This window comes from Podarcis bocagei (genome assembly GCF_964188305.1).
Source record: "Podarcis bocagei genome assembly, chromosome: 14".
Taxonomy (NCBI): domain Eukaryota; kingdom Metazoa; phylum Chordata; class Lepidosauria; order Squamata; family Lacertidae; genus Podarcis; species Podarcis bocagei.
In genome coordinates, this window is record NC_138139.1 from 5,023,686 (window position 1) to 5,051,230 (window position 27,545).

At 45.6% G+C, this 27,545-nt stretch overlaps 1 protein-coding gene across 5 annotated transcripts in view; it reads left to right on the top strand.

Moving 5' to 3' along the window:
- Positions 1-27,545, top strand: part of TLN2 (talin 2) — a 184,411-nt gene that overhangs the window by 113,054 nt on the left and 43,812 nt on the right. For 4 of the 5 annotated variants that reach the window (XM_081170483.1, XM_081170485.1, XM_081170481.1 and 1 more), the window contains exons 20-36: positions 801-972; positions 1,265-1,393; positions 2,515-2,628; positions 5,576-5,689; positions 6,469-6,603; positions 7,473-7,601; positions 9,146-9,248; positions 13,131-13,339; positions 15,578-15,697; positions 16,388-16,585; positions 18,433-18,572; positions 19,666-19,759; positions 21,078-21,167; positions 22,026-22,148; positions 22,659-22,802; positions 24,067-24,228; positions 27,361-27,501. In XM_081170483.1, the coding sequence (XP_081026609.1) occupies positions 801-972; positions 1,265-1,393; positions 2,515-2,628; positions 5,576-5,689; positions 6,469-6,603; positions 7,473-7,601; positions 9,146-9,248; positions 13,131-13,339; positions 15,578-15,697; positions 16,388-16,585; positions 18,433-18,572; positions 19,666-19,759; positions 21,078-21,167; positions 22,026-22,148; positions 22,659-22,802; positions 24,067-24,228; positions 27,361-27,501 (2,317 nt within the window). The remainder of the gene's footprint in view (positions 1-800; positions 973-1,264; positions 1,394-2,514; positions 2,629-5,575; positions 5,690-6,468; positions 6,604-7,472; positions 7,602-9,145; positions 9,249-13,130; positions 13,340-15,577; positions 15,698-16,387; positions 16,586-18,432; positions 18,573-19,665; positions 19,760-21,077; positions 21,168-22,025; positions 22,149-22,658; positions 22,803-24,066; positions 24,229-27,360; positions 27,502-27,545) is intronic. The other variant, XM_081170484.1, reaches the window with a different exon arrangement.

Genomic DNA, 27,545 nt, shown 5'->3' on the forward strand with positions numbered 1-27,545 from the left:
AATAGCTTCAAGAATTTGTCTGGTCCTCTTTTAAAGCTATTTCTGCACAGCCCATGTGAAGGAGCACCTCCTTTCATCCTCCTTAAATCTTCCAGCATTTGGCTTCCTTGGGTGGTCCCAGCTGGGTTCAAGAGAGGGAGAAAATATAGCATGTCTAGAATGGTGAAAGATTGAGTAACGGTCAGATATTTGTTAATATGAAACTCAAAACTTTGCACAATCTAAACAGAAATGAAATGATCCTGTCATGGCAAGTTGATTTGATGGGAGGTTTATGAGCTCTTGGGAGGTTCTTGTGAAGAGCCACACCATCAGATGGGGATGCCTCCAGGTGGTGCTGCCACAGCCTGTGGAGGTAGGGCCTTTTCTGTGGTGGCCCACCTTTTCCCTGGGATTGTTTCCCCTCAGAGCACAGTCTGGCCCTGCCCTGGGTGACATCTTGGCACACTCTTGCATTCCCATGCCTTTGATGGGGTTTCATTTATGTAGGTGCTTCTAATTCACTTCTCTCTGCCTAAGTTATTAGATGCGTTTTCATCTTATCATGGCAACACTTTGTGTTTGCACCTATAGATGTATCTTTGTACCTTGTAATGTAAAGACAGTTGTGAGGCGGGGCTACAAAAATGTTTCCCTAAACAAATAGATGTGACTAAAACAGCCTGTGGTGTTTTTGAAATGTGTTCCAAACATCCCATCACGATGGTCACAAGAGTTGGTCAGGAAGGACAGGGATGTGTCTGAACTGAACACTGAGGGATAAAGGAGAGATAAAAAGCAGATTTTTAACTCAATACTGTTGTAGGTGAAATGGTACGGCAGGCCAGGGTCCTCGCTCAAGCAACTTCGGATCTCGTGAACGCCATGAGGTCGGATGCTGAGGCAGAGATAGACATGGAAAACTCCAAGAAACTTCTGGCAGCTGCGAAACTTCTGGCTGACTCAACAGCCCGGATGGTTGAAGCTGCAAAGGTACTCAGCACAATTTGCCAGGTTGAAGGGGAATTATGGATTGATGAATTAGAGGGATGGCTGGATTAGATAGGTAGATACATTTAGATGACATTTGCATACAGCATCTAAGTAGAAATCCCTGCAAAACATTGACGTTTGAAGTAGAGCATCAGGAGTGTTCCTTTTCAATACTGTAAGCGGCAGCGCTTCAATCTCTCTCTCTCTCTCTCTCTCTCTCTCTCTCTCTCTCTCTCTCTCTCTCTCTTTCTCCTATTTCCTCTGTGTATGTGCATGTGATCAATTCTGCCAGGGAGCTGCAGCAAACCCAGACAATGAGGACCAGCAGCAGAGGCTTCGCGAAGCAGCTGAAGGTCTGCGAGTGGCCACCAATGCAGCCGCTCAGAATGCCATCAAGAAGAAAATCGTCAACAGATTAGAGGTCAGAATACAGCCTGGGAACCTCTTCTTGTTTACCTTTTCCAATCAGGCATATCACAAATTTCACCAGCCTGGTGGCCTCCAGATGTGTTTGATTACAACTGCAGACTGTGGGGCTGATGAGGCCCCCACCCTTTCCCGCTTGACCTGTGGGGCTGTTTTGACCGTAGCACTCCTCCCCATCCACCCCTTGATGTCAGGCACATGACAGGTAAAGCCACAGCTGCAAACAGCCCTGAATTCAAGCGGCAGCTGCAAAGGAGCCCACCTTTGTATCCATGGCATTGCCTTGAATTTGGCACCTTAGCATGCAGTGCTACTTTCAGCCACACTAGATGCCCTCTGTCACTCCTGCATGTGTCCAGCCCCTGCTCAAAGTTGTGTGGTGTGGAAAGGTACCAAATTCAAACAGCACCAAAGGTAAAGTTGCAACTACAAAGGAGCAATCGCAACCACCGTCTGAAGTGTTCCTTTGCAGCCATGCATTTACATTTACTGTACCTGTCATGTGGCATCAGGTGATTGACAGGTGGGGGCCTGGCCACTTTCAGATCTGGCTCTGACCAAACGTGGTTGCCCACCTGTGAACTACAAATCACATCAGCTTCAGCCGTGATGGGCTGAAGGGGCACCATGTTGGCGAAGGTGTGCTCCAACGTAGCCTGGAGGGCAGAGAAAAAAGCATTTTGTTTTCCTGCCCAGCTGACAAAATCACCTTCTGTTATCCACTGCAAGACTTTTATGCAGGTATAGACAGACTTCAGGCTAATGGGATCTACTTTGTTCCTTAGTATAACCCCTGAATCCACCATAGGCAGCCAGGTGCAAAACAGTTGCAAAGGGGAGCTGATATATACTTATAATTAAGGGAGGGTGACTTCAAGCAAATGGTCAGCCCAACATTTATTTATTTTCAATAACAGACTCTCTGTCCTTTTGCACACAAATAAATGCCTCCAGGGGTTTCTTCATTTTGACAAATAAATATAAGTATGCATATATGTTGCAAGACAGAAACTTACAGGTGTGTTTATAGAAACTGATCTGCAGCAAATCACGCAGATTTTCCTATTGCTCTCAGTCTCTCTTACCCTCTGCTTAATTGCATTTCCTTTTTTCCAGGTTGCTGCTAAGCAAGCAGCAGCAGCTGCAACTCAGACCATTGCAGCCTCACAGAACGCAGCCATTTCAAATAAGAACACAGCGGCCCACCAGCATCTTGTCCAGAGCTGTAAGGTAGGCTAGCTTGAGATGGCAAAATACTCTTAAGCACCACTTTCCTCCTCCCCAACCAGAATGACCAGCACTCATCGATGATGGGAGCTGGAGTTCAGCCACTTTTTTTTAAGGGCCACAGTTTCCCCATCCCTGGTCTAAGGGAATCAGGGCAAGAGGGTGCTGCCTAGGCCAGTCTTCCCCCAACCTGGTGTCCTCTCAGTGTTTTGGACTGCAGCTCCTATCAGCCCTGGCCAGTGCAGGTTGGAAAAAGCTGGCTTAAGCTGAACTAGGAGAGACATCTGCACAACTTTGGTTCTTGATTCACAACTGAGCATGGACACTGTTTTTCCCCTTGCTACTCAGTAACCACAACCTCACACCATTGTTTGTACCATGTGTAAATTTATGCACACCTAATAGGTGAATCCAGTTAATCCGCCAAGGTTTCTTTAACTGGGTGAGTAGCCCTTTTTCTAAGTTTTCTCATCCATTGTCCAACCTTGAAGCATGACAGACAATTCCATGGATTTCTGCATGCAACAGAAGTGGCAACAAGTCTCATCTTCAGGGCCACAAGAATACCCTCTGCTCACACTGGAGAGAAGTTGGCTTCTAGCCTAGACAATCAGAGGCAGCCTGAGGCTAGCTGTTGGCTGCAGTTGATTCTGCACTGGCAGCCACCACCTTTATCTCCGCTGCTTGGAGGTGAATTGCAAGATGTCTGGTAGCTTTATAAGGAGGCAGGAAGCAGGTCTGCTGGCTATTATTAGCTGTAGCTCTGTGGAATCCCCATGCTATATCTCTGGGGGTAATGAAAGGCCATTTGCTTCTGGGTGTCCGCTGTTGGAGACAGAAAGGTGGACTAAGCAAACTGTTATTATTATTATTGTTATCATTATCATCATCATTATTATTATTTCAAATGTTTCTTATCTGCTCTTCATCAAAAGTTTCCAGGGCAGCACACCAAAGTGTAGATAAAATTATTCACACCCAATTTACTGGGTGACTACTGTAGTCCATGTGTTGGTAGCCTTGAGGTTAGATTACTCTATGTGGGGTGGTCCTTGGTCCTGGTTTGGAAGTTCCAGCTGGTACTGAATGTGGCAGCCAGATGGGAGCTTCTCGGCCTTTTGGCCAAGATCAAGTGGGTGATGGGAGCTTCTGGCTGAGAACATGTGACATCATTGTTAAAACAGCTGCACTAACAGACCATCTACCGCTGAGCCATGTTCAAGTTTCTTGTATTAATTTACAAAGCTCTAAACAACTTGGGTCCAGGGTACTTTGAGGGCCACCTGAACCCTTCTATCCCAGTTTGATGACTGAGATCATTTGTAGGAGCATCACTGGTCATTTCCGAAGTTGGTGAGGCTAATCTGACAAGGAATTGAGCCATTAGTGTCATCTGCCCAGTCCTGTGGAATGCTCTGCCACTAGAGATTTGGCAGGTGCCTTTTGTGCCAACTTTTAAACACCTAATGAAAATGTTTCTATGCTGCCAGGCCTATGCAGGCAATGAAGAATACATCCTTCCACAATGGTTAATCAACTTATGTCTTAACTTTCTAATGGTTTTCATTGTATGGTTTCATGTTTTAATGCTGTATGTCATAAAATATGTCATAAAAATACATCAGTGTAAAACCAACAAGCAAACATAAAGATATGAGCTAAGCTCAAAATCAGAAAATGAAAGAGCAGTGGAAGGCATAAACACATCTCATAAAATGTCACAGTACCCAAGGGAGTCTTTACCTAGTGCTGAAAGGACTAGGTGTGTCTCTTTAAGGAGGGGTCTCCCCTCCCCCCAAAAAACCAGGGTTCCGCTGCTGAAAAGGCGTGTGCCATCAAGGCTGGTCTTGTGATATGGGAAATCCCATCAGCTCTCTCTCTCTCTCTCTCTCTCTCTCTCTCTCTCTCTCTCTCTCTCTCTCTCTCCCTCCCGCCCCCCAATGATCATTGCATGTGGTTTTCTTAGACTTCTTTTTTCAAGGAGTTACAGTATGGAAATTATGAGATGCTGTTGATCATTGTGCATAAGAGATTTGGTTTTTGTACTGCCAGAGGTCTGTCTTCGTTCCAAACAAATAGCTCATGGCGGAATTGAGGCAAAGTGGGAGAACGCGAAACATGCTGGATGCATATTTATAATCCCAGGGCTTAATGCTCTGACAGCACAGGACAGCTCTGCATTTATCTCAGATCCCTGGGTGGTACGATAGCACTGCTGTATCCAAACAAATCTGTGAAATGAGCTCATAGTGCACTCCAAGGGTAGCATTTTTTCCTTTTCTGGCGATGGTTGCCTGGGCAATTAAAGAAAATCCTGAGGCCAGAACTGATCATTGCAGAGGTGCAGAAAGAAGGCCACATGTTGTGCTGGCGATGTGCCACATCTTTGCCCAATCCATCTTACACAAACACAGCAGTCAGGACTGTACACACAAAGCCCCAGTCTCAAAACTGCTGATAGCTCGTCCTTAGCAAATCGGTCCCAGTGCAGCTTTTTTGAGGGGGCTGTTGAGCATCCAGTCGGAGTAAATAAACTGGGGAAGGCATAATGTGTAACAGATGTACCTGTGCACATCGTTCTCTATTCAGTGGTGCATGCATATGCCCTCACTGGACTGGACCATTATAGGCAGAGTTTTGACTTATTTGCAGAAGAGTTGCACTGGAGCTTTTGGAGCAAAATTAAGAGGACACTGACTGGTAGTAAAAAGAAAAAAACCCAATTTGTTCTAAAGCTGCTGCTTCTGAGTATGCAATTCTATTTTAATTTTGTTTATTTGTTTCAATTTTGTTGATTATGTTTTAAAGCAACAATTTATTTATTTTTCTACTGGTGAATTTTATGGTAGAATCTTAAATAACTATTTGGAACTTCCTTGCAGCAAATGTGTGTGTAGCTGGGGATCCTGCTGAATCCTGAACATTTCTTCCCTCTTTCTGTTCCCTGCAGAATGTTGCAGATCACATTCCACAGCTTGTCCAGGGAGTGCGCGGAAGCCAGGCCCAGGCAGAGGACTTGAGTGCTCAACTTGCACTGATAAACTCCAGCCAAATCTTCCTCCAGGTACAGTCAACAAGAGCACAGAACACTAACCCCAGCCTGAGCATACTAGCTACCAATTCGTTTCTGGGCCCAATTCGAAGTACTGGTTTGACTTGTGAATCCTTACGCAGCTCAGGTACCCAGTACACCTCCCTCCACGTGAATCTACCCAGACCCAACATTCTTCATCTGAAGCCCTCCTCTGTGTACCCTTTCTGAGGATGGCGCAGAAGATGTCAACACAAGAGCGGGCCTTCTTACTGGTGGCTCCCAGCTTATGGAGTGCTCTCCCTAGGGAGGCTTGCCTGGCACCATCACTCCCTGTTTTTAGGTGTCAGGAAAAACATTTATATTTTCTCACACCTTTGGCTCTTAATCTTCTGCTTACCTTCTAGTGGGGTGGGTGTAGCTGGATCTGACACATCTATGTTCATTTTTGTATGGTGCTTTGAGGAATTTTTGTGGGGGGAGGGAGGTGGACTAAAAATTTATTAGTAGTAGTAAGTAGTATAGAAACCAAGAAAATATACTTTCATTCAGAAACAGTTTTTCATTTTGAAACAGTAATTTAATTCACAGAGGTTGCAATCCTATACCTGCTTACCTGGAAATAAACCCACTGTGTTCAGTTGGATAGAGGGTGGGCAAATAGGATTGCACTTTTAGGCTTTTTTAATCAGGTGCCAGATCTAATCTGGATTCTTTGAAATATTTGTCTCCCTGGTGATGTTGCATGCATAAGCTCCGTGGACAAATGGCCAATAGGTACTCTGCCTTCTCTTCTGTCATTCTCTAAATAGCCGGGGAGCAAAATGGTGGCCTCTGCTAAAGCAGCCGTGCCTACAGTGGCAGACCAGGCTGCGGCGATGCAATTGAGCCAGTGCGCCAAGAATCTTGCCACCAGCCTTGCCGAGCTAAGGACTGCCTCCCAAAAGGTATGTAGCCATCCCAACTCTTGAGTAAAGCATTTACAGACGGGATGGGGCACCTGTAGCCCTCCAGATGATGCCTTGATCCCACCTTCCATCATTCCCAGCCATCATTCAGTAATCAAGATGGCGGGAGTTTCGTAACAACTGGAAGGCCACAGGTTCCCCATCCATGTGACTCTTAATTCTCAAAGTAACTCTTACTTTTGTATCATAGGGTACATCTCAGCCACACAAATGTTTTATCTACAGAGATAAACACACTCTCCATCCAGGCAAGCATTATCCCAATTCATGGGACACATTCCAGCCAGGCTTTAGATTATTAGTCTTGCGCTGAAACGTCTTGAATGTGCCTCTTTACCATTGCTCACTCTTCATGTATTCAACAACTCATGGATTGTAGCTGAACACCAGAACTGGCTCCATTGAAGCAGATAAAACTGAAGAAGTGTCTAGCTCATGGGTAGTCAAACTAAGGCCTGGGGGCCAGATCTGGCCCAATCGCCTTCTAAATCCAGCCTGCGGATGGTCCGGGAATCAGCGTGTTTTTACATGAGTAGAATGTGTGCTTTTATTGAAAATGCATCTTTGGGTTATTTGTGGGGCATAGGAATTAGTTCATTCCCCCCCCAAAAAAATATAGTCTGCCCCCCACAAAGTCTGAGGGACAGTGGACTGGCCCCCTGCTGAAAAAGTTTGCCCCTGGTCTAGCTGAAGCATTTGATCTGTGATGCCTTCTTTCCAACATGTGTCTTAATGTGGCAACTCTTGAATGCCACCTGTGGACAGGGTGAGTATGACTGTTAGTCAGAATGGTTGGAGAGCAGCTTTGATAATAAGCCTGTTTTCCGCTTCATCTTTCTCCTGCCTAGGCGCATGAAGCCTGTGGACCCATGGAAATCGACTCTGCTTTAAACACTGTTCAAACACTCAAAAATGAGCTTCAGGATGCAAAGATGGCAGCCATTGACGGGCAGTTGAAACCACTTCCAGGAGAAACGGTAAACAGGACAGCATTTATCGTTTGTTTGTTGAATTTGTAAACCACCCTCATCTGAAGATCTCAGGGCACTTCACGGCATAAAAATACAAAATAAAAACACAAAAAATAATAAAAGCAAGAACAAGAGCAAAAAGTAAAGAAAATAACCCCTTCCAAGCACACAAACATATATTTTATTTAAAGGGGGTGCTAGATGGTTGAGCAATTTCAAGTGCGCTTGAAACAGAATAAACAAAACAAACGAGTAGCCGTAGGACAAAACGGTCTTCATTTTCCTCATTTTTTATGGGCAGCCTTTCCTGAGTCAGATTGCTAATATGTTGTGACTTGTGACTTCTGCCAGATTCTAAGGCGCCTCCTGTGACCCAAGTGGCTTCAGTGACAAGGAGTGGTTATTTATTAAATTTCATTACCATTCTTCAACCAAGGATAACAGGGCAGTTTACAGTTTATCACAGGGCAGTTTACAATATCAAAACCACAAAAATATATACATAAAATATTTCCATCTACAGCCATTCCTAGACCGGACCAGGCCACTGTTATGCTAGGTATTCTCACGACTGGATTTTTGCAGTGTGCTTTGCATGGGGCTGCCCTTGAAGGTGTAGCTAGTGCAGAATCCTCACAATTGGATTACAGTTTGGGCCTTGCCCCTGGGGACCATCCAGAACCTACATCTGATGCAGACTTCTGCAGCCTGTCTCCTGTATGATGCTCCTCGGTGGAGTCACAGTACACTTTCAGGAAATACACTATCTGCCTAAATGCCACGGGGCCTGGTTTAAGGTTTTGACTTTAGTGCATAAAGACCTGAGCTGCTTAGGGTCCAAATACTGGAGTGTGCCTTCCCCAGTGTGTCCCAACTGGAGCCCTGGTGGTGGTACCACTGACAGGCATTGTCCATTTGGCAGTGATACAGAGCAGGGCCTTCCTTTAGTGACTCCTAAATAATAGAACTCCCCTCCATTGAAGATATGATTACCACCTCCCCCTAGAGAAGCAGGAGGATGAGTAATTAATTAATTAATTAATTAATAACCACCCACCTAGAATAGCCCACTCTGCCAGGTAGTACATCTCCAAAGTCTCAGACAGAGATCTTTGCATGCAGAGTTGCCATTCACACCACTGGTCCATCTATGCTTCCTTCAAGCAACAGCCCTTTGCTGAGCCCATCCATTTACTGAGGTTGTAATCTAGATGGCTCCCACCTTTGCAGGTTCCACGGGTGCCTACGAGTGATGGGGCTTTCTCGGCATGGAGCTTAGGCGGTGGAATAGTTTCCCTAGATCCATTTCTGTATTCCTTTTGGCTCCAGGTGAAAACTATTTTATTTGAAAGAGCTAATAGCCAGGATAACTTGAAAACTGAATTGTATCCCATAGTGTGGGCACTACTCCTAGAAAGCACTGCTGTGTGCAAGACTTCTGTGGTCAGTGACTGCAATGTTCCATGGGCTGAGGGACAGGAATGTGTGTGTGTTGTGGTGGATCGTGATGTTACCTTTGCTTAATGTTCGCATCGCTTTTTTGTATTCAGCTTGAAAAATGTGCTCAGGACCTGGGAAGCACCTCCAAAGCAGTCGGTTCTTCAATGGCCCAACTGCTGACTTGTGCAGCACAAGGCAATGAACACTATACAGGTAGGCCTCCACTTGCAAAGCTTGGCAGAAGAAAACACACATTATTTATATCAGCAGCTCATTGACTATGGCAAATGTACTGGTGTTACTGTACAAGACAGTTTCTAATTTTTTTTCTTGCTTTGGGGGGCCCTTGTGGGGATGAAGAGTGTCATAGCAGTGTTTGTATAAATAAATAGCAGTATTATAAGAACATAAGAAGCGCCTACTGGATCAGACCAATGGCCCATCTAGTCCAGCATCCTGTTCTCACAGTGGTCAACCAGACATCTGTGGGAAACCCACAAGCAGGATTTGACCACAAGAGCCCTCTCCTCTCTTGTGGTGTCTATCAACTGGCATTCAGAAGCATTGCTGCCTCCAGCCATGGAAGCAGAGCAGAGCCACAATGGCCAGTAGCGATCAAGATCCTTCTCCATGAATTTGTCCAGTCTTCTTTTAAAGCCATCCCTAATAATCCCTAAAGTTCCCTAATAATATTTTATAGCACTACCCAGCAAAGCACACCCTGCACATTATCTCCAGGAGGAGAACTGGCTGCCCAACTGTTCTCATCTGTTTGCTCTTCTGGTGGTTCTTCTGAGGATCTGGGGGTGTAGGCAGCTCATGTGCTCCCTCAGTTACTTTTCTGCTCTGAATGTGGCCTCATCTCTGATTTACTGTGTTGATCTACATCAGAGATAGCCGGGATAGTGTCCTCTAGATGTCGCTGGGCTACAACTCCCATCAGCACCAGCAAGGATGGTGGGGTTTGTAATCCAAAAACATCTGGAGGAAACCACATTTGGCTACCTCAGCAACAAGTCCAGCTCCTGACTTCTGTTAGCTAACTATCCTCTTTTTGAAACCCTTCATTTGAATTACTGGGAACAAGTTTCTGGCGGGGGGGGAATATGCATTCTCAGGAAGACTCGTGTGTGGTTCCAATGTGACATGAATATCCATGTACTTTGCTCCCTTAAAGGATGCTAGTTGTGTCTCTGTATCAAGAAATGAAAATGCATTTGATACCAAAGCGTCTCCTTCAGTATATGAAAGGCTTGGGGAATTGCAGGCTGAATGGCAAAAAGGCTCTTGTAGCCATTAAAATGCTCTTGTGTCAATTACATTCTGTCTTCAGTGCTTAGTCCAGTTGGGGATTTCTGAATCCAGCTGATACAACTCATTAGAGCAACTTTCCTTTTGGTAATGGGACTGAACAGATTTCGGTTGCACTTCGGCTTTGAAGTGGATATAATTGGATTAAGATGGCTCTGTGTTTCATTTCAGATGCAGAGTCTTGGCACATGGGAGCTGACATTTGTGCATCAGTAACAATTCCTAAAATATGTAATTAATTCTGGAAGGGGAGGGACCTATATAACTTTCTTTTTTCTTGTTCTGAATTACCTGTGAAAGATCAAGAAACATTTTTTTTAAAAAAATATGGCATTAAGAAACCACTCCATTTTGGGAAATGCTACCAGGCCACTTGGCTGGCTGAGAGGATATATTGATTAACATGCTTCTTGTCCGCTACATTAGCTTTGCATTGGCATCCAGCTATGTTTGGGAACATTGACTTGGCCAGACACCTATGCTTTGCTGACACCCTTAATCAAGGGTGGCTAATCCCCAGCTTGGGGGCTTGATTCCCCTCCCCCCAGCAATTTTTTTTGCTACCCCAGTGACCTCACCAATTATGACATCAGCAGGAAAATTTACCTTATTTTAAAGTGGGCATGCAGTTTAGGCGGGCAAACCCCAGTGCCCTGATGTAGCTGGAAATTGCCCCCTCTCCATTCAACATAATTTACTAGCAGAGAGGATGATTTGCACAGCTCTGGTGAGAAGGACAGGCTGTGGATCCTCTGTGTGTGGGCGGTATAAAGTCATCAGAGGGTTGGCCCTCTGGCTAAAAGCTGTTCGCTATCACTGCTATTAATTTTTTCATTTGTTGTGATCCAGGTCAGGGATCACGTTTGTTTTTGTAAGCAGAAATGCTCAGCTTGGAGAAAAGCCAGCTGGTCGTAAGTCTCACAGTGTTGGTGTAGGATTGCAGCAGTAAGGCTCCCACATGGTTTGAATGCTCTTCACTTGGGAGAGGACAGCTCCTATATTTGTTAGGCTGGAAGCTTAAAGGGTTTATAACTGTAGATATTTATCATCTGGAAAGCAAAAATGTACCCAAACAGGCCTTGTTATTTTGTCACCTTCCTCCTCTCTGCAAAGGAAGCATTTCCCCTTCTTTCTTCCCTCCTCCTCCTCTTCGCTTTCTCTTCCCTGTGAAAGCTCACCTCCAAATTGGGGCAAGCTGGGCAATTGGAGGCGAATCTTCCCAGTGACCCTGGGGGTTGCTCAGTGCTATAACAGCCAGGGTCTCAAGAAACAATGCCATGACCCCAAAGAGCCTTCCATTAGATTTTTCCCAAATAGCTGTCCCTCTGTGCCGTGTTGCAAACTGCTTTTGAAACAGGCCAGAAGATTCAAAAAGCTGTTTACAATGTCAAGGGCCCTGGCTGGTTAACACAGGGTTATGGGGGTGTGGCGAGTGGAGCATAGAAGCTTACGCAAAATCTTGGGCACTCAGTGGACCAGAGCGTTTATTCTTGATGAGAAATCAGTTCCATGCAAAGCCCCAACAAAGCAGGCTACTGGTATCTTTAGCTCATCACTTTTCAGTCTGTGATGTTGTGGTAGTTAGGCAAGCTTTTCAGTGAAACAGAAACTACTGTCAAGTTGGGTGGTTGAAGAATCTTGTTTAACCCAGAAGCTTGCTATTGTGGAAGCAAAATTCCAAGGACTAGCAAGCACCAGGATCAGGCTGTAGGCAGGTAGAAAACAGGTAGTCCTAATCCTGGTGTCCCTGCTGCATCTGCACTGGGTTGGATCCAACGGACCTTGGAGATTTGTAGCAGGTGGGGGCATGGGATTGGCTCTGTGGCATCACCTGGTGACCAGAAGGCATCTCGGCTGTGGAGACAGTGGCCTGGCTTGAAGGACTTGCTGTTCCTTTCTCTGGTCTGCAACTGCAGTGGAACAGGGAGCAAGCTTGGAGTCCCTACTGAGTCTTACACTGGCCATGTTCCATGAGCCTGGTCAACCACTAAGAGTCTGCGGAGGTCTGCTCTCTGTGTCACTCTCAACATTTGAAGTATGGCAGATTGGCCTGGGAGGTGGGATTTTTCCTGTGTTAGTGAGTGAATCAGTGGACACAGGTTTTGCCAGCTGAGGCTTATGGAAGTTGCAGCCCAAAACATCTGGAGAGCTCCAGGCTGTGGAAGAATTGAACCTAGCTGAATCACTGGATTTTATCACATTTCAGACTCCTCAAATCCCATTTGGTGCCTTGAATATTTCATGAAATGGGGAAAAAAATAATGAAAACTGAATACTTTTACGTCAAAAGGTGAAAGGGCATGTATAAAAAATCAGTCCACATCCCCAATGGGTTTCTATCCTCGTAGATGCTGGTGAGGAATTCTCATTGAAAATGAGGTTATCCCACTTGCTAATGGGGAAATTTGCTCTCTGTGATCTGAAAAGAGGGCTGGACCAATCTATCAATATAAGTTTCTGTCTAAGTTCCTCATTTTTCAAATTTGAAGTCCCGTTTCCCCTATTTTCTGCATCCACATGAAAATAGTTTTCATGTAATTTCTCATAACTTGCATTTTTGCAAGCAGTTTTTCCTTATGGAGTTCTCTGCATTATTTTTCACTACTTTATGCATTTTTGTAGACCCTTTTCGGCTGGAGAATACGCCACAAAATCCAGAACAGTGCACATTTCAAAGACTAGCTGTGTTTTGGTTTTCGTTGTTTCATGAAATGTGAATTAAAATGAGAAACTAGCTGGTCCGAGCTGAGTATTACTAATATGCTCAATGTGATCTTAATTTAGGGGTTGCTGCCAGGGAGACGGCACATGCCTTGAAGACTTTGGCTCAGGCGGCCCGAGGTGTTTCCGCATCCACCAGTGACCCAGCAGCAGCCCACGCAATGTTGGACTCGGCGCGGGATGTCATGGAAGGCTCAGCAATGCTCATCCAGGAAGCAAAGCAGGCTTTGGTGGCTCCTGGTGATGCAGAAAGCCAACAGAGGCTGGCCCAGGTGAGGCTGGGTGAAATGGAGAGGGATTTGGGGGGCCCCACTGTGCTCTTGTTCAGCCCCCATTCACTGCAGCAAAGTTTGTGCAGGAGACTGTCTCGGTGGCTTGTGCCCTGTGACGCCCATCCATCCATTTCTCCTTCTGCTGCCCTTAATGGTGCCTGGAATCTGCCACCCAAGGCAGATGCCTCCTTCTTTCTCCAACCTGTCTCATTCCCATGAAGCATTTGTCTTGGCTCCTTCAAAGTTGATCTCCATCTGTACCTCTGCCAGGGTAGGGATGGAGGAGTTTCTTGTGGTCCATGCCACTTCCATCTTGCCAAAACAGTTGCCAACGCCCACACCCTCTTGGTGTTGAAGGCAAAGAATGTGGTTTAAGTGGCTAAAGACTCAGTTCTGCAGGACAAGGTGATTGCTGCCCCCATTCCGTGTGCCCTCCGCTCCTCTCAGCTGGAGGCCTCCCTCTGGTGTTGGGGAGAAGAGCTCTTAAGGATGGTCTGTCAGTAGCTGCTCACAGACAGGTGCTTGGCACAAGGCGAGGCCTGGAGAAGTCAATGAAAGAAGGCCCAGGAACTGTGATTCTTGCATTGCAGGGGGTTGTACTAGATGACCCTTTGGATCCCTTCCAGCTTTGTAGTTCTATGATTCTTTGATTTCTACATTATTTGGTGAAATATTAATATTTAAATATGCACGTTGTTGCAGAGCTATGCTTTTAACACATGTTTTATCTCAGAGTACATCTTGCTTAAAGTACTTTCCCATATATTATGGTAGCAATGTTAACCCAAATTAATATCTTTTTGAGCTAAGAAATGCATTGCAAAATTCAGAGAAGTGTGAAAATCAAAGGAGAATTGTGTTGTGATTCATATATTAGTCCAATTGCTGCAAATTAGGTCAGTTGGCTTGAAAATCTGGTCCAATGCAATGCTCCTTCCTCTGTCCATCTGGGTGGCGTGTGGCTTCTGCATGGTTCTCTCCTGCCCTCCCTTTGCCTCTCCTCCGCTGTCAAAATTCAGATTGTAAGCAACATGACAGCAGGGATTTCTGACTGCTGATGCCTATCTAAGATGCGAGTACCACGACCTACTTTGATTATTATTCATTTAAAAGATTTTTTATACCCGATGGATGAAGACAGCCTGACAGCCCCTGCCTACAGGTTCACTAGCTGAGAAGGAACTCAGTTTCTGGTTCAGCCTTCCAAGGAGATATATATATATAGACGGGGGGCTACTATAGAGGCTACTATGGGGTGCAGCTCTCATCTCACTTTTCAGGCCAGGGGAGCTGGTCATGTGGCCAGCATAACTAAACCGCTTCTAGCACAACAGGACACCATGGCGGAAGCCAGAGCGTATGGAAACACTGTTTACCTTCCCGCCACAGCGATACCCATTTATCTACTTGCACTGGTGTACTTTTGAACTGCTAGGTTGGCAGAAGCTGGGACAGAACAATGGGAGCTCACCCCATCATGCACATTCGAACTGCTGATCTTCTGATTGCCAAGCCCAAGTGGCTCAGTGGTTTAGACCATAGCGCCACCCACGTCCCTTTTAAAAACATACATATACACACAATATATATATATATATTCCACTATATCATAGAAAAATCAGAGTGGTTTACAATAATGTCTGTATGTATAATAAACATTTAAAACATAGACCATCAACTAACTATTATGAAAAGATGTATTTTTATTGCCTTCATAAGCCTAGCAGGATAGAAAAAAAGTTGTCACAGAAGGCATCTGCTGAATCTCTCTTGGCAGAGTATTCCACAGGACTGGGCTGATGACGCCAAAAGGCTTGGTTTCTTCTTGCTGTTAAATGAGCTTCACCAACTTTGGGAACAACCAACAATGCTCCTGCAGATGATCTCAATAATGGAGCTGGGATATAAGAGTTCAGGTGGTTCCTCGAGGTACCCTGACCTAAGTTGTTCAGGGCTCTGTAATTTAATGCAATGACCTTGAACTTAGCTTGGTAATAGATGGGCAGCCAGTGCAGATGTTTTAACAATGGGGTCATGTGTTCTTGGCCATGTGTCTCCACCATCATTCTGGAAGAATTTAAGTCTCTGAAAGATTTGTCCCTTTCCCACATCCTCCTGGAATGTTGAGGCTACTGGCTTGTGGGGGTCTGGTACTGGGGGGGATGCACTGCACACATGCTCAGAGATTGTAGGCAGCATTCATTTAATTAATTAACTTTGCCATGTTTTCCCCTGAAGGTGGCCAAAGCTGTCTCCCATTCTTTGAACAACTGTGTGAACTGCCTTCCTGGCCAAAAGGATGTGGATGTAGCGTTGAAGAGCATTGGTGAATCCAGCAAAAAATTGCTTGTGGAATCGGTGAGATACTTTTTAATATTTGTATGTTGTTGTTGTTGTTGTTTGTTTGTTGTTGGTGGTGGTGGTGGTAGGTTTTTATTTTTGTTTTTAATGCAAAGCTGGCCTTAAAAATGGTTACTGCAACCTCCAATAATCAGAACATTACTCTCAAAAGAGTTGCTTGCTTGTAGACTTGTGGTAAGATGGTGGTACAGTTCTGGCACCATCCATTCCATCACCTCACTCCACCTCATGTATAACCAAGCTTTCACAAGGCTCACTGCAAGAGAGTTTGAGCAGCCTGGCCTAACTTTGGGACAGTTGGCATAACCCTTGGGTAGTCCTTGGATAACCAGCCTGTTGCCCTTTCAATGTTGCTGGACTACTACAACTCCCGTCATCCCTGGCCATTGGCCAATGCTAGCTGGGGCTGATGGCAATTGGAGGCCAACAACATCTGGAAGGCACCGGGTTGGGGTGCCGGAACTGCTGTAATTCCTGTCCCCTACTGTAACTAAACCCAGGTGCACATAACCGAAACAATTGCATTGTTCCCTTCTGTTCCATCCCTTCTGTGTGCTACAGTTTTTAGACTGTAAGTTCCATGGAGCAGGGACTTTGCAAAGTGCCCTGCACTGAGGTTACTGTGTATAAAGCCATTGGTAACTTACCCCCAACCCCTCTTTCTCTTCCCCCGCCCCTGCCTGGTAGCTGCCTCCCAGTTCAAAATCATTCCAAGAAGCACAGAGTGAACTCAACCAGGCTGCAGCTGACCTGAACCAGTCAGCGGGGGAGGTTGTCCATGCCACGCGGGGCCAGAGTGGGGAGCTGGCAGCTGCTTCCGGAAAATTCAGTGAAGACTTTGACGAGTTCCTGGATGCTGGGATTGAAATGGCTGGGCAAGCTCAGGTGAGGCGTCTTCCTCCACCAGTTTGCTCTCTGGCTGGGCAGGATGCGGTGAGGGGGGAAGCGATTGGTCGTGGTTGTTGGGGTGGGGTGTTTGTCAGCTCCTTTGTCAGCTTTCCTCAGAAAGGAACAGTGGGGTGTAAATGTTGAAATGAAAGGAATGTCCAAAGAAACAGGAGAGGAGAAGGCAGTAGGTCTTTCCATGCACCTGAAGGTTGCCACAAAGGAGAAGGCAGAGTCTTTGTTCTCTGATGCTGTTCCAGAACTAGATCTCATGGGATCATGTTGGAGGAAGCTAGACTTGGGTTGAACATTAAGAGAAACCTCTTGACAGAGCAGTGAGGCAAAGAGACCCATTTATTAGAGAGGTGGTGGGTGGGCTCTCCCCAAGCTAAAGGGGTTGGGGGTGGAGGATTCTCTAGTTCTAAATTTCCCGCACTGGACTATATGACCTCCAAAGCCTCCTACAGTGTTTATGATTCTATACATGGTGTATCCCCTATCACATCTCATTCTGTCCAACTCCCATCCCCCTGGCTTGTTCACTATCACTTAGCAGGGAATCAGCATGTCCATTATAACAACCTAAGAAGAGCTTGCTGGATCCGACCAGTGGCCCATCAAGTCCAGCCTCCTGTTCTGACAGTGGCCAGCCAGATGGGAAACCTGCAAGCCGAACCTGAGTGCCAGAGCCCTCTCCCCTCCTGCAGTTTCCAGCAACTTGTATTCAGAAGCATTGCTGCCTCCAACTGTGGAGGCCGGGGAGGGCCACAGGGCGAGTGGCCATTGATAGCCTTCTCCTCCATGAAGTTCTCTGATCCTCCTTTAAAGCCATCTAAGTTGGTGGCCACCACCGCCTCCTGTGGGAGCGAGTTTTTAACTACTAGCTAATAGATTAACTACGGGCTGCATGAAGGAGTCGTTCTTTGCGCCTGTCCCGAATCTTCCAGCATTCAACCTCTGTGGATGTCCACGAGTCCTAATGTTATGAGAGAGGGAGAAAAACCTTTCTCTTTTCACTTTCTCTGTGCCATGCATAACTTTCTAAACGTGACACATCCTTTCTCTAAACTAAAAGGTCCCATATGCTGCAACATTTCCCCATAGGGAGTTGCTCCACCCCCTTGATCATTTTGTCCTTTTCTGACCCTTTTCTCTAAGGAACAGCAGCAGCAAGGAAAAGTTCTTCTCAGCAAAGGGCAGCATGAGAGTAACCAGCCTGCCCTCTGCCTTTGCTTAAGAACTCCAGTCCACATTAGGCTGCGCTGCAGATCTCAAAGGTGTTGCTTCATCAGCACAGCTCTCATTCGCTCTGCTATTGTCTGGGCCGGCAGCTGAGTGACAAAGTATGTCTTGGTTTATCCAGGGCCACCTGCTCCAAGCTCTGAGTCGGCCAGAACCTCCCTGTGTATTGAGCAAAGACCGCTCTGCCTTTCCCTGTCTTGCAGGCCTGCCAACATTAACAGCTGCACACCCACCCATGGTTGCTTGACATCTTGTCGTGCTCATGGAAATGAGATGCTAATTAAGCCCTTGCAGTCAAGTCATGCAAATTAGCTGCAGGCCTTTTAGCACTTGCTATAATTTCCATTGTAGCCTGTGGTGCAGAGTGAGCGGCCCTCTCTGCTGCTCGCCAAACAAGTTGCCTCTTCAACAAGTTGATTTTAAAGCACTCCCCTCCCCCCCACCCAACCACCACTTTTTCCGCAAAGGCCCCCTCTTGTCACAGCATCAGGGGCTTGGATGCGACATCCTTTTGTCTTTGCATGGAGAGTAACTCAGAGCTTAGCCTCCTTGCTGCCTTCCCTTGCCCTAAATCCATGCCATGATTTGCCTCTTTGGCCTTACAGACAAAGGAGGACCAAATTCAAGTCATTGGGAACCTCAAGAACATCTCCATGGCTTCCAGCAAGTTGCTTCTGGCTGCCAAGTCTCTCTCAGTGGATCCCGGTGCTCCCAATGCCAAGAACCTCTTGGCAGCGGCTGCAAGGTAAGGGCCAAGGCAGAAGTGCAGTTCACCTGAGTAGCTTCTGTTTTCCAAATGAACATAAAACCCAGGAGTGGTCAGCAGGGAGGGCCACTGCTGCTTACCTAACCTCCCAGCAGGATCAGCTCCACTGGTGCATTTACTCCCTGGTGCCTTGCTCCTCTCCCACTCTCTCCTGGTTAGTCATTGTTACCCCCCATGTTAGAACGCCAGGTGAGAACCACCTGCCCTCCCTTCCAAGGGCTCCTAATCAAACAAATGGGAGGAAGGAAATCAGGGAATATATAGATCTGTTTTAGATGGGACCCACATGCCTTAGAAGTGGCCTTTCTGTATGCCAGCTTTCCACAAGCTGGTACTTTCAAATGTTTTGAACTACAACTCCCATCAGTCCCAGCTTTGTACTGGCTAGGCCTGATGGGATTTGTAGTTCAAAACATCTGAATGGCCCCAGCTTTGGGAACCCCCTGCCACCTTTGTTCATCAAGGGGGGCTTTGCTTCCGCTGCCATCTGTACAGTGCAAAACAAAATCTGCCAGTGGAGGCAGTGCCATTACAGAAGTAGCCCTGAGGATAATTTTATTTTTATTATTTATTAAATTTCTATACCGCCCTTCATCCATTTTTCATCTGGCATTTGGGTTTTCCCACTAGAGGGATGCAGCTTTGGGTTGTGGGGGTTGTTTCCTGGATTAGAGAGATATTTTCTAGTTTGTTTTATCTTTAAAAATTGATATTGGTATTAATTGGCTGATTGGTTTTACTAGTGGAGGAGAATTTTAGGAGACTTTTACTAGCTTATTTTGAGAAGTCTCTTTAGAGCCTGCCCTACCATTAGACAGAATTAGGCAGATGCCTCAGGCAGTTGATTTTGGGTGTCGTTTATAATTATTGATTTCTTACTGCCAATTCAAAAATAATTTGGCTGCTCTTGGGTACTATGCATCTTAATTTCTTAAACTTTTCTGGCAGGGTGGTGGTGGGTTGCCACTTGCTTCTCTAATCAAGCCGGCTACCTCATAGCAGGTCCACCTGTGATCTACTCTGATTACCCACATTGTTGGTCTCTGAGATGTGCATGTCTCTTGTCTTCTAGGGCTGTGACTGAGAGTATAAATCAGCTCATCACTTTGTGTACTCAGCAAGCGCCGGGCCAAAAAGAGTGTGACAACGCTCTCCGGGAACTGGAGGTAGGTCTCCACTTGATTGCAGGCTCACTGTTCTTGGGGGATGTGACTGGCAAAGCTTTCGTGATTAAGGGTGTTTGTGGCTGTCCTCAAATCTTGCCCCATCTGGACTTGGAGAGTTGCTTGCTAGTCAGCTGACTGAACGCTCAGCAGGCTGGCACTTGAGTCTGCCATGCTAACTGTCTAAACAAGAGTGCTGGTGGATCAAGTGATAAAACATCAAAGCTTGGCTGCCTTGGTTTTTTGACGGCTCGATTGCCACAGCTTGACTGCTACAACCCAGGGAACCTTACATCTCTTACTTCCGTAGACAGTAAATACTAAACTGTATTAGTTGCGTAGCTTTGTTCTCAACTAGTATCATTCAAAGATTGCTGTTTTGTTTCCATTTATTTGTGATAGTGGCCACACTATTGTTGACATCAACCTTCCCCATCATTGAGCTCCTCATGTTGCTGGACTCCAAGTCCCATCATCCCTGACCCCTGGTCACCATGTTTGCTGGGACTGCTGGGAGTTTTTGTCCCATCTGCCTCTGGGAACTCAAGGCTGGGTTTCCCTGATGCCCCTTCCCCTGGATGAAACAGATAAAATATTCTATTTGTTAAGTTCTTGGATATTTATATATTCATTGCAGTGCCTGTTCTCAGTTTTTGAGATTATTGTCATTCACATGTGCAGATTCACATGTTAATGCCAATAGTTGTTGGCATTATTGTTAATTTCTGAAATTAGCTTTACTTTTCTCCACTTTGGGGCAGATTCACTTTGCCAGATTCATTTGGGAATGTTGACATTCAGCAAACTTCAGGTATTCCTTGTAACTTAACACACTGGAGGCTGAAGTGAGCCAGTGAGTTGTTTTTCCAGGATAACTGCCTGGAAGATATGAGTCTCCTTGCATGTATTCTTCCAGAAGGGGCCTGATCAAAGTGTCAAAAATGTCAATATTGTTGACCACATATGTGATAATTTTATTTCTTCCTGCAACCAACCCAGACATATACAGACAAAAGAAGGGAAGTTATATAAATACACATATGCTGCTTTTATTGGGAGGGGGTATCATACAAAGCAGGGAACAAAACTAAAATCAATCCATAAAACTGCAATTCAACATTCTAATAAATATAACAAGCCAGACACAAAAAGCTGATTTTCATTTCAAAGCAATATGTATTTAAAATGGATTCATTCCCATTCCAAGAAGGGCTTTGCTTAATCAGCTCACCCAAGGACCCTAAGAAGGTGCAGCAAGGGCTTCATGGTCTAGGATTTTTACTGCATTGCCAACCATCACTTGTGCCCCTCTTATTTTCAGACGGTTAAAGAAATGCTGGAAAACCCCAACGAACCTGTTAGCGACCTCTCTTATTTTGACTGCATTGAAGGTGTTATGGAAAACTCCAAGGTAGCCATCGTATTTTCTTTCCATCTGCATGTTCGGTTTCATGACCAGTTGTACTAAGTCATCTTTAGCGCTCCCTGAAGTGGGGTACTGGAGCCTCCTGGCAGGTGAGGGGGGGAGAGCAAAATCTTGGAGCTACAGCTTTCTCCAACATCCAAAAACAAGGAGATTTTTTTAGCAGTTATGTCAAAAGTACAGTCCACCCTCCCTCCCCAAAGAGAGTCCAGGCTGCTAATAGTAGTTAAAACACTATATAGAAAAACAGTGTAAAACAGCATTTTAGCATTGCTAAAGGACCTGCAGCGAAACTAATCTTCATAAAACTAACCTCCAAAAATCTAGAGCAGGGAAGGGGAGCCTTTTCCAGCCAGCAGGCCAGATCCTGGTGTCTTCCTGCCCCTGCCCCGCCCGCCCCCCATCTTCAGTGGCCCACCTGGGCAGGTGGGGGATGCTCACCTGTCAGTCAGCTGATGATGTTGCTCCTGATTCGCAGTGTGGAGATAAAACCAGTAGGAAGGTGATTGTATTACGGAGATAATGTGTGTGAATTGAGTCTGATGTGCCTTCTAGGTAGGGGGTGTTGTTTTTGTTTGTTACTATGTTATGTATTTTTGTGTTTTTATACTGTAAACCACTCTGTATTCCTCTGATGAAGAGCTGTAGAAAATAAATAAATGAATGAATAAATAATATTTTCATTTTATAGCATTGCATATTATCAAATATTGATACTAATAAATAAGGCTTATTAGAAGTATGAGGTATTAGTGAATATTAGCGTATGGTTATTAAGTGGTGTTGTGATTTCTAAAGCAAGGATTGAATTGAAAGTCTTGAATTGCTCCCCCCCTCCCCCCGCAGGTTCTGGGAGAGGCGATGGCTGGAATTTCCCAGAATGCCAAGACAGGGGACCTTCCAGTCTTTGGCGAGTGTGTTGGGGTGGCTTCCAAGGCCCTTTGTGGCCTCACTGAAGCAGCAGCTCAGGTGAGTTTCAGGTGACTAATGTACTAAGCAAGGTTTTCTGCAGTGGTGGGTGACAGTGTTCGTTAAGCTTCTGCAAGTGCATTAAGGTGTTTCAACTGCTTGCAAAGTGTGAGGATGGAGGGACCTTTGGTGGTCTTTTTGAGTGTTTGTCTTGATGGAGTTTCTGCTAGAGTGCTTATTATGTATTTATGAATAACCTTCTAGTTATCTAGCTTGCTGCTGGCCCAGTGAATGACCACAGCAGAGGCTGATTTGCCTGTGAATGACTTTAGTTGTGGGCATTAGCATTAGGCCAGTTTTGCAAATAATGCTTAAATGGCTTCTCTGCATTTTTCCGTGCCTGTAATTGGAATGCAAGACCTGCCTTGTCTGGGAAGAACATTGGATGAAAAAATGACTCTCTTCTTCCACTCTCGGTTTTGCATGATCTCAAGTGAACTAATAGGCGTTTATTGTGTGCTTCTTGAAAACCACCTCTGAGTAGTCACAATGCCTTTGGTTTTTGCCTAGGCCGCTTACCTGGTTGGCATCTCGGATCCCAACAGCCAGGCGGGTCAGCAGGGGCTTGTTGATCCTATCCAGTTTGCCAGGGCCAATCAAGCTATCCAAATGGCATGTCAGAACTTGGTGGACCCCGGAAGCAGCCCATCCCAGGTAACTTCCATCAAGGTTGCCAGAGGCATTTTGCTGGCTCGTGCTTCACAGCCTGTAAGGGGCCCACCTTTGTAGAAATAGCAGTCTTGGGTTGCATGTGGCCTGAAAATAGGGGAGCACTTCATATTTTAATTGGGTGGGAACTTGGGAACTTCTGTATGCAAGGCATGAGCTCTGCCCTCTCAGCTATGGTCTGTTTCTTACTAAGCTCGCAGCACAAAAATTTCTATTGCTACTGCTAAAGTATGGAAGCAAGCAATTGCTCCTGACTCTGTTACACAACAGAGAAAAATTAACAACTATTTCCCAAGGAGAAAATCACTAGTTTATTTATCAGAGGAAATTTTTCCCTCTCCCAAGTATCTATTTCACTGATTTTTTTTTTGGGGGGGGGAGGCAAGAATAAGGATTTGTGAATACCAGTAAAGAGGTTTAAAATGTGTTTGGACTGAATTGCGTTTGGGAATGCTGTGTTTGTACTTTACAGGTGAATGAATGCATTTTCCTCTTTTTTGTAAATATAAAGATGCATTTCCTTCAGTCATTAACAGAAATATATAAAGCGTGTGAACAACCAACATTTTTAAAACTCTTGTCAACATGTCAGTGGCCATTCGTGTCTTCTCTTTATCTTACTTTGATCTGTAATCAAAGCAGCAATTCTCTACCAACTTACCTGGGAGTGAGCCCCATTAAACTGAATGGGACTTCCATCTGAGTAGACATGGATAGGACTGAACTACAAGGAGGAAAAAAGCTTGCTGGTATCTCCCTAGATCTCTCAGCACCCTTTTAATCAGCAATGAGACCTGGACCAGCTGCTAGGGATTTTGCCAAACATTTAAATAACCAAATGGCTCTTTAAAATGTGTCAACTTTCTATGCTGCATCGTAGGTCCAAAAGAACTCAAGTTCCTTTCTTCCTAATCCACTGGTGCTTCAGAACACAGATGGAGAATTAGCAGAGCAGCCATTCCATCACTGAGCCAGCCCAAGACATTTGGCTGCCTGAGGCAAAGGGAAAAGATGGAGCCTGCAAAAACTCACCAAACTGTTTTATCCTATTTTGACACTGGCAGTGGAACAGCATCCTCCTCTGTACACCTGAGGGGCAGGCCTCATGGCATACGCAGCTCTATCCACTCCCCACCCCTCCACAACTTCCGCCTGAATTGGCTGCCTCACTCTGCCTCGTGGTAGGGCTGGCCCTGTCTGTGGTTCTATTTCCGCCCCCTCAGCCATGTGTGTGTGTTTCATTTTCCAGGTCTTATCAGCAGCTACCATTGTGGCAAAGCACACTTCTGCGCTGTGTAATGCCTGCCGCATTGCTTCGTCCAAGACAGCCAATCCTGTTGCAAAGAGGCACTTTGTCCAGTCTGCAAAGGAAGTGGCAAACAGCACTGCCAACCTGGTTAAAACTATCAAGGTATGAGAGTCTCTTGCCGCTGTACTGTTAAGACAGCCTCAGTCAAACAAAGGCTTAAATACTGTTCATCTCTGGGTCCTTAAAAAAAAAAGTCATTTACAGGAAGTCGTTTCTTCATCTGTGGGAAAACAGAGTTTGCAACCTGCACAGGAACTTCCATTTTGAATCTCTTAGGGAGCCATTATCCGCCTCGTTCCTGGAATGCTTGAGAACAGCTGTACTGCTAGAATGCAATTAACCTAATGTATTAGTGATTAGGGAGTTACATTTTAATTCTGTTGTTTCGTCTGGAGGTTCCTCCTGTCTTCATTACAGGAGAAAGAAGACCTTGCTCTTGGGAAAGTGCAGGTTTCAAAAATGAGGAAGGAGAAAACTGTTCAAGAGTTTGGAATTCCCAACATTTATTTGAGAGAGCATATTATTATTATTATTATTATTATTATTATTATTATTATTATCCCACCCGTAACCCAAGGTACCAGGACAGGATTCAGCAATTTAAAAACATCGTTAATAACACAATATTTAAAACTTAAAATTACAAAAACATAAACTTAAAATTATAAAAATAAGGTGAGTCCTGAAAATATACATCTCAAGTGTAATGTTATTAGAATATATCTTTCTCAATCCCTTCTGCAATTTGTAGCAAAGTAGCTAATTATTGTCTGATTGAAAATATGAAAATGAGTTATTTGTGTGGCTTTTAAAAAGTGAAGATAAGTAAAGAGCCAGCCATACTTCTAGAGCAGGGGTGTCAAACTCAAATTTATCGGGGGGCCGCATCAGCAGTTTGGTCACCCTCAAAGGGCCGGTTGTATCTGTAGGTCCTACCCCTCCCCCCCCACATACCCCTCCCCCCCACATACATCATATGTACTTACAGTACAGGAGAGAAGGGTTCAGGCAGCCGTTGGATCTGTCACATCACAGGCTGGCATGCGCTCAATATAAAAACAAGTGGAGGTTTCCTGAATGCATGTAAAGTGGAGGTTTCCCGCGTAAAACGGCCGGCGCCGCTAGAGGGCAGACGTTCTCTGGCTTGTAGGCTGCCGCGCATGCGCTGAAGAGGCAGCTTTCTTGTGTCAAAAAAACCCCACGAGAATAAAAGGTGAAGGCTGGCGGCCGGCGGCAGCTACACGGGCCACATGACGAGGTCTGGCAGGCCAGATTCGGCCCGCGGGCCTTGTGTTTGACACCCGTGTTCTAGAGAGTCTCTTGGATCTCAACAGATCCCTGCTCACACTCATAGCATCATAGAATCATAGAGTTGGAAGAGACCACAAGGGCCATCGAGTCCAACCCCCTGCCAAGCAGGAAACACCATCAGAGCACTCCTGACATATGGTTGTCAAGCCTCTGCTTAAAGACCTCCAAAGAAGGAGACTCCACCACACTCCTTGGCAGCAAATTCCACTGTCGAACAGCTCTTACTGTCAGGAAGTTCTTCCTAATGTTTAGGTGGAATCTTCTTTCTTGTAGTTTGGATCCATTGCTCCGTGTCCACTTCTCTGTATGTTATTTGTATTTGTATTATTAAATTTATTACCCACCTCCCTTCACCAGCAGGTTTTAGGGCTGGTGACAACAATTTAAAATCCAGAATTAAAAACTGTTAAAACATATTGCATTCACAAGAATAGCGTGGGTTCTTAAAACACACATCTCAGCTGTCAAGGGCCAGGGTAAAGAGATGTATCTTCGGCATTTACCAAAAGCTGTTTCATGAAGGTGCAAGACTCGCCACTATGGGGAGCTGACATGATCTCTGCTTTGCATGGGTGTCAGGGAATTCAGGAGCCAGCCAAAAACCTGCAGGATATGTTCCTGGGGAAACATAGACAGAGAACTCATTAATTGACTCGGCCCCAGACACACTGACCAGATGTCTGGAAGCTGTGGCTGGATGGTTACGTGGGAGCCGGTTGAAGTTAAATCCTTCGAAGACAGAGGTCCTCTGGCTGGGGCAGGACGATATGGGATTGAGGGGGGCAACTCCCATCTCTTGCGGGGGTGCAATTAGTGCCAGCACCGTCCGTTAAGAGTTTGGGTGTAATCTTCGATACCTCCCTCTCCATGGAGGCGCAGATTACAGCTATAACAAAGGCGGCATTTTTTCATCTCCGCCAAGCTAAGCAGTTGGCCCCTTATCTCTCTCGTCCTGACCTAGCCACTGTGATCCATGCGATGGTCACCTCCAGACTGGATTATTGTAACTCGCTCTACGTGGGGCTGCCCTTGAGACTGACCCAGAAACTCCATCGGGTGCAGAATGCCGCGGCGAGACTCCTTATGGGGTCTTCGCAGCGAGATCACATTCATCCGGTACTATACCAGCTGCACTGGCTCCCGGTGGAGTACAGGATCAGGTTTAAGGTGCTGGTTTTAACCTTTAAAGCCCTATACGGCCTAGGACCCTCGTACCTACGGGACCGCCTCTCCTGGTATGCCCCACAGAGAAACCTACGGTCTGCAAATAATAACATCCTCAAGGTCCCAGGCCTCAGAGAGGTTAGGCTGGCCTCAACTAGAGCCAGGGCCTTCTCGGCTGCGGCTCCAATCTGGTGGAACGCTCTGTCACAAGAGACTAGGGCCCTGCGGGACCTGACATCTTTCTGCAGGGCCTGCAAGACAGAGTTGTTCCGCCAGGCCTTTGGTCAGGGCGCAGCCTGACTCCCTCCTCTGGCAACCTGCACAGAATTTTGCTTAATTGGTTGCCATCAATTTGATTTTAATTAATTTTTATAATGAAATATTTTTAGATTATGTGACTATTTGATTGTTTGATTATTTTGATTGTTGTTAGCCGCCCTGAGCCCGGCTTCGGCTGGGGAGGGCGGGATATAAATAAAATTTATTATTATTATTATTATTAATGGTTCTGGTGATGAGCTGGGAACCTGACAGGCCCTTGTAAGCATCATACAGAAATCTGGAGTCAAGCTGACTGAATGGGAAGATCTGGGTTATCCTAATTTAACGTATTGTGAGATGGAGTTAGGCTGGGATCTGTCATCCAGTGAACTTCACAGATAGGTGGAAGATTCAAGCCCAGGCTTCCCACATCTAAATCTGATGCTCTCTCTCAAGTTCACCACAGCACTTGAACCCATTTTTATTTTTCTTCACTAGGCCTTGGATGGTGACTTCTCAGAAGATAACCGGAATAAGTGCCGAATTGCAACTGCTCCCTTGATTGAAGCTGTGGAAAACCTAACAGCCTTTGCATCAAACCCTGAGTTTGTCAGCATCCCGGCCCAGATCAGTACTGAGGTAAGAGAAGTGCTGTATTAAATTAACTTTATAATGAGGCGGAG